We start from the raw sequence: 7,709 nt of genomic DNA on the forward strand, positions 1-7,709 counted from the left end.
TGGGGATTTCCATAAATTCCGCATCAAGTCAAGCTGCATAGGTCATTTATGAGCATATATGAAGCAATATAATACGCAAGGATATCAAAACTGTTCTCGAGCAAGATAAAACCATATGGTTATTTCACGTGATGTTGATGATTATCATTGCTCGCTTAAATATTAACATTTACATTTTTATGAAAAAAGAACGTGAATGGTCGCATTTGATTATCAATCTGAAGCGGATTATGACGAATATTTGTAAGCATGTATTCAGTCCCCAGATATGCTCATATCTCTTTCCAGCAATAATGATAAGAAATTGGATTATAGCTATAAAAGACGTTTACAAATTCAGCTGCGAACAGTTTATCAGTATAAGTCTGAAATAGGTAGTGAACCCCGGGGGTTGAGTGCAAACTATAAAATAGAAATGAAGAGTTCTATATTGCTCTTGATAAGTGCTTTTGCATTGATTAATGCAAATAATCCTATATGGACACCAGAAAGATGCCCAACCAATGAAAATCCAAATAATCCTACTCATTTTGCGCATGAGGTAGATTGTTGTTTGTTCTACAAGTGCAACTTAGGTTGGGCACACTTGATGTCATGCCCGATCAATCAACATTTCGCAACAACGCTGCAGCGATGTGAGTTTCCGGGAATAGCCAAATGTAATTTGCCAGTATCATCATGTACGGGTGGCTCAGCTACAACAACCACCACCATACCAACCCCAGCACCAACCCCAGCACCAACGCCAGCACCAACCCCAGCACCAACGCCAGCACCAACCCCAGCACCAACCCCAGCACCAACACCAGCACCAACACCAGCACCAACACCAGCACCAACACCAGCACCAGAGGCCCCTACTCCAAGTCCAACGATACCAGAGGCCCCTACTCCAAGTCCAACGGTACCAGAGGCCCCTACTCCAAGTCCAACGGTACCAGAGACCACTACCTCAATTCCAGCAATCCCGTCTACGGTTACTCCAGAAATCACAACAGCAGCACCTGTAACGACCCTTGCTCCAGAAATTACTACCGTACCAACTGCACCAACTGAGATCACAACGGTCACTCCTGATGTTTCAATTCCAGTGGCACCAACGCCATCACCAACAATTCCTACGGCTCCAACTCCTGGCTCCACTGTAACTGTTGAAGTTACAACTGTAACAGTTCCTGGTGTACCTACGGCGGAAACTGTTGGACCACCAACTGCTGAAACTTTAATTGCATCCGTAACAGAAAGTATAAGTTCTGCCCACATATAATAGACGGTGGTGTTGCTATTTAATTCCCCATATTTATTCCAATGCAAGCTGAAATATTTGACTGGTTGCTAATTTTGATAAAGAAAACAAGCAATCAAGAGTGAAACAATCAGTAGACATGGCTCAGATTGTGAGCTTAACTAGAATTAGTCCAACAACACAGCGTCGTTTGTAAAAGGAAATTAATGATGCTCTTCTGGTAATACCGAATAGACCGATAAGATAATGTATAGGTTATCATCATAATTTATTACTTCTTTAATAAGCTGACGAATGCTACCTCAGCTTACGTGTACATAAAGCAATAAATCTTGAACTCATTAGCAAGGCTTTTTAATTGGTTATCTTATCCAAATCGCAGTTTTTGTTCACGACCGTTGTGTGCGTAACAAGTCCACTAATTGTCAGTTGATCGCCCATGTTACAATATAAATTTATAACAGGGCTTCCGAACTTTATACCGTTCCGATTCAAATTTCGGACGATTCAAATTTCGGACACTTTCATTTTTAATTAAATATTACATCCAGTTAGAAACAAAGTAATAATGTTAGATGATCGTGGAGGGCACTAGTCAAAAAAAAAATTAAAATTTACAAGACATGTGGATCATATTCGACCGAGATAATCAACTTTTCAAAGTGTCCGAAATTCGAGTTTAAGTGTCCGAAATTTGAATCGGCACGGTATTAGTCGCATATCAGTTTCATATTGCAAAAATGGCAATAAACGCGCTTGCTGGTTACTTGGCAACCTTCGTAACTACGTATACTCCATTACAGTTCATGGCTCTAGAGATTTTGGACACGCTATCGACCTAACTTCTGCCCTAATGTTTTTCTGTAACACTAGCTTATATCATATTTGAACTCGTACGTTGAATCCAAAAATGTAGTCAGTAAAAATCTCAGTAGGATAAAAAAAAAACTTAAAAAAAAAGTTTTACTTCAAATTAAAAAAAATCTGGTCACGTCTTCCTTCGGAAGGGAAGTATAGCTGTTGGTCCCAGCCCATGTGTGTTTGAATGGGTGCGATATCCTAAGCAGGTGTGAAAGCTGCCTTCCTTTACATTCGATTGCCGTAAATAGATTGCGGAACAGAGACCGACGTTAAATAAAGGAAAGAAGAAGAAGAAATTAAAAATTCACAAAGACTTACATAGAATTTTGCAATACAAATCAAATTTTTTTTATCGATTTTTTATATTTTACTTTAAAATTTTTTAAAAAATGCTACGAGCACGAGGAAGGAGTGATCTATGGCCCCAGTATCGCCGATTAACCGTAAGTTCCAGAAATCATGTTTTTACACAACCCAAAACTTTAAACGCGTTTTTCTCGAAACGGTGTTTTCCAAATTGGCGGGAAAGATAACTCAAAAAGTTCTCATCCAAATGACTTGAAACCTGGCGCATATTAAAATAAATAGATTTTTACTCTATGTGAACCACTGATATCATGAAAAAGTTAACAATAAATAATTTTCTGGTCTGCCTAAGGTGGAAAAAAAATCATTTTTTTTCAGTTATTTTTTTCTAAATTTTTAAATCTTTTTTCTTTTGTTTACGAGGTTCACATAGAACACAAATCTTTTCTAAATAAGGACTAATTGATAAAAGTAAGTTTTGTCCATTTTTCAAGTCTCTAGAACGCTTGCCAATTACCAATCCCCACTGGAGGCGACCTCCTTCCGATGTGACCCCAAGGAGCCCCAGAGGTCGCACACCAATGAAAAAAATCTCAAATGTAGAGGAACATTTAAGCAATTTAATGCAAAAAACCCCAAACGTTTGCGTTGTTTCATTTACTCACAAAAAATCAATTCCGAAAATCGTCGAGTTTTTGACGTGTTATGTACTTGTATTTCCCCCCCTAAATCGATAAAAAAAAATCAAAACATTTTTATTGCATTTATTCTTGCTTAAAAACTTAGCTGAAATCAACAAACTATTAATTAACAATAATACCACTAATCTCCTTGACAAATTGTATTCAGCTGATCGAAAGAAAATGTCACCTTTAATTTAGCGTTATAATAATTGAGATAACTTCATTACAACTGGAGATATTTGTATTTTAGAAGAAAAAAACCGATTTTCATGTGAAATTTTATTTTGTAGCTGTATCTTGAAAACTATCCTACTGAGATTTTTTGAATACATTTTAGGATTCAGCGAACGATTTTATGGATGAATCATAGGGATAGGGAAAGAAATGCTGATGTATTACTTACCTAACGAGAGGTCACCGACTTAGCGACACCCTCATAAGTGCTACGAAGTTGGAGGTTAGGGTAGGGTATTCGGTTAGGATTCTCCTTGATTTGTTTTCCATCGATCTTGTTTTCCGTGCTGATCACGATTGCTACCAACGCCAGGGAGGCAGCTCCCACACCTGGACCCTACATATCGATCCTTCAACGCATGAACCGGGACCAACGGCTTTACTAGCCCCATAATTGTTGATAGTGGCAAGACTCGGCTTTGTCCACCGAGAATGATCTTGAAACAAGGAAAAATGAGTTAATTTGTTCTTCGTCTATGTGATTCCTAATCTTCCATTCGTTGTTCCCTAGTTTGAAGTGGTTAAGACTCGGGTTCTGATGCATGGTCATTATCGGTGTCATTCCTTAATTTTGCTCGACATGCTCTATACAACGGACACGAGATATACTACAATAGATCAAATAACTGGTTGTAGTGGTGTTAGGTCCCGAACAGAGGAAACAAAGAGCTAACTTCCCGGCGTGATCAGAGATGTTATGCCTCAGAACATCCCGGCGGCGCCGACTAAGATTGAACAAACCTGCTGGGGTGAGAGGTAATCACGCGTACCACTACACCGCAAAGTGGTACCAAGGGTTTAAAAACACGCGCTTTTTTATTTACGCTGAAATGGTTGAGTAAAGGTACTAGGTGTCTTCTGAGATGTTTCTCGGGTTACAACACTCCTTCTTATGGTGAAAGAAAATTAAAGATTAATCCACCTAAAAGTGAGATCAATTTTTTTTTTTAATATGAATAATTGTGTTCGGGAAAGCTGTAAAGAACATTACTGTGAACAGCTTTGCTCAAGACTATAACTTTCTAGCTCTTATAACTGCTGAGATATAAAGGTTATATTGTGGAGACATTGTTAAAATCCGTTTTGTATCTGTAACTTTTTCTATAATATTTCTACATGTTTGGCACGTTGTACAAAGATGTTAGAAATAGCAAATTACATATCTTTTTAGAAGACTGTAAATTGCTATCATTAATATTTGAAAAGTTACCCAATTTCCAATACCAATAACTTCTAAACGGGCAAAAACGAGCAGGCCATTCTTTGAGCAATTGAAAGTACAAGAAAATGCAATGAAATGGTGAAGGAACTAGACCGCCCCCACTTCACCCTTAACCGAAATACTTGCATTGAAACTTGTCACTTTTCAGAATTTGAAATGGCGATTTTGTGAAACCACGGGACTGTTATCGAGTAGGTGTGAAAAGAGGCATACAAATGGATAACCAAGCAACCTGGGTTATTTCTAGTGACTAACAAAATGACTCGGTATCAAAACCAGACCACCCCCAAACGACCATTGACTGAATTGATTATGTACTTTAAATATTTTTCGATTTTGTCAATAAACAATACCAACATCATTCATGTTTAATGTTTATTACGTTCCGATTCAAATTGTACGAATCTTCGTCGATATCACTGTTCTCGCCGTTGTTATCTGTGATGGCCAAAAGTTGCAGAGCATCCCCGGAGCACACCTCACTTTTGTTTTTCCGTAGTTCCCTCATGTTGGAAATTAACGTCAGGTAATAAATCATATGAATACTTGGATAAATGTGTATTCAACTAATAACTCTTATACTATCATCAGGCTACGAATTTAACTGTGAGAGATTCGAAAGCTACGGAATAGAAACGGCTCGTAAACTAGTCGATCTATATCCATGGTACTATCTCCCCGTGTCTGTTCATAAAGTGCTCATACACGGGGCGAAAGTGATTTCTTCGTTTCTAATACCCATTGGGCAACTATCTTAAGAGGCCCAGGAAAGCAGAAACAAAGCTACCAAGCAATACAGAGCCCACCACACAAGAAAGTTTTCCAGAGGAGCCACGAATACCGATCTTCTTCACCATCTTCTGGAATGCTCCGATGCGTAAATTTCTATTTAGTATTAAAATTAATTTCTATTCAGCGTCAAAACATTTTTTTATAGTCACTTTAACGCTCTTGGGCCATTCGTGACTTGTCCGGGGGTGAGATTTGAACTCGTGACTTTGGCGTGAGAGGTATGGATGCTAACCACTACGCCGGGGTAGCGTTAAAACATGCCGTGCGATATATCAAACTTCACGAATTTAAAATACCACGCCAATAGACATAGACTAAACTCAGTACAAGCTAAGCTGATGTGACCGCTCCAGAACATCTGGAAAAAGTTCCACCAGGGTCTCTTTGAGGACAATTTCTTTATATCACCAAAACATGCCGTGCGATATATCAAACTTCATGAATTTGAAAGACGCAGCCATTAGACATCGACTAGTGGTCGCTCCGGAACATCTGGAAAAGGTTCCACGCTCTTTGGGGACAATTTATTTCTATCACCAAAACATGCCGTGCGACATAAATAAGAAAGACCAAGCCAATAGACATCACCTTATCTCCGTACAAACTGATGTGGTCGCTCTGGAACATCTGTACTAGTTTCCGCCAGGACCTCTTTGCGGACAATTCAATTTATCACCAAAACAAGCCGTGTGACGTATCACACTTCATTAATTTGAATGACCATGTCTGTTTACACGCGAATTATTGTCACCGGTGTGATTCCAAATTACAACCAAATTAAATAAAATCAATTTAAAAAAAATCACAAATAATCAATGAAAAATATAATGGTTTTAAAAATGCTGTACCCTTCCTGCATGAGCGCAAAATCAAAATAATGATAGATGCGTAAAAACAGAATTGAGTGCAAACAAAATTTAAATTATTGTGAGACTTTGAAATTATTGAGGGATACCGCAATTCAAAAAATAGATTAAACAAGGATAAATTGCAAAATCTCAGAATATGAACTAGTATCAACATTTAGCGGTGCCGGTGGTGTAGGGGTAAGCGTGATTACCTCTCACCCCAGCAGGCCTGGGTTCAATCCTAGCCGGCGTCGCCGGGATGTTCTGAGACATAAAATCTCTGATCACGCCCTCCTTCGGAAGGGAAATAATGCCTTTGGTCCCCAGTTCATGAGTTGTGATGGGTCGATAGGCAGGGTCCAGGTGTGGGATCTGCCTCCCTGGCATCGGTAGCATTGGTGCTCAGCATGGAAAACAAGATCGACTGAAAACAAATCAAGGGAAAAAAATAGTATCAAGATTTGGGAAAAAATTTCAAACATTTTCAGAATCTAAGATAGAAAACAATTTTCAAGATTGGGACTGATTTCTCATCAGATTATCGTAAAAATTATCGATTTCCCTTACAATCCATACATAGTTCTCTTCAGAGCTATCTTGAAAATATTCTAATAATTCACAAGATGTTCGGCTTGAAATTTCCTTGACCCTTTTCTGTTATAATCTCTGATGTAGTTCATTAACTACATAAACCGTTTTTGATTGCTTATAGACCCCACCCCGTAGACAATCGTATATACATTTTTTTTTTGAAACACTCAGCCCTGTTGGAATTAACTCAAGATTTTTTTTTAAATCTACTCAATATTTCTTTTCAATTCTTCTCAAAATTCTTCAGCACGTTCTTCGAAGTACTTGACTTTTGAAAAAAAAATACACATATGTTGAACCCGAGAATCACCTATTATTTTTTTAAATGCAGTTTCAAAGATTGTCTAGAAAGTCCGATGCTTTGAATATTTCTGTAATTCCCATTGAAGTGAACATTTCTCCATAATCAATCATGAAAATTGAATTAGGCCAAAGTTCTTTTCCTGGAACTAATATTTATAAACTTAATGATTCATAATAAAATATTTGATCAGTCATCATGACCCAATATTTGGGTCTCATAACCAAAGAACCCCAAAAGCGTTTCACTTTCGTGCAGCTCAAGAAAATTTATTATGAGACTTTTAAAAATTTGGCGTGAGCATTTTGCAAGAATCATGAACTTAATAAAAAAATTGTTGCTGAGTTAGGAAAGCAGGATCCCTCCCAGTGCCCCTTGGCTACGCCTATGTCAAAATATACAAATTCATGTTTTAATACGCTTGGAAAGCTCACAATTAATAACCAACGAAGTGCTGTAAGAACACTATGTTCAAAGCCAATGGCAAAAGAAGCGTAAAAAGAAAACAAGAAGAAGAACATGGCATCAACGATAACAATTGGGCTTTTTAATTTTGAAAAATATATCGGTTATTATACATCAGCTTCGTTTTCTGAGCACAATGATATTTTTTTCGAACCCATTG

At 37.9% G+C, this 7,709-nt stretch overlaps 1 protein-coding gene across 1 annotated transcript; it reads left to right on the forward strand.

Annotated features, from left to right (window-relative positions):
- Positions 1-370: 370 nt before the first annotated feature.
- LOC135707775 (putative uncharacterized protein DDB_G0290521) lies at positions 371-1,378 on the forward strand. The gene has a single exon (XM_065229657.1). It carries the CDS (start codon positions 416-418, stop codon positions 1,265-1,267), a length of 852 nt encoding a protein of 283 aa, XP_065085729.1. The 5' UTR covers positions 371-415; the 3' UTR covers positions 1,268-1,378.
- Positions 1,379-7,709: the final 6,331 nt, after the last annotated feature.

This window comes from Ochlerotatus camptorhynchus, unplaced genomic scaffold (genome assembly GCF_037179485.1).
Source record: "Ochlerotatus camptorhynchus isolate MF236.1 unplaced genomic scaffold, CSIRO-AGI_Acam_v1.1 ptg000317l, whole genome shotgun sequence".
In the NCBI taxonomy this organism is placed as follows: Eukaryota; Metazoa; Arthropoda; class Insecta; order Diptera; family Culicidae; genus Ochlerotatus; species Ochlerotatus camptorhynchus.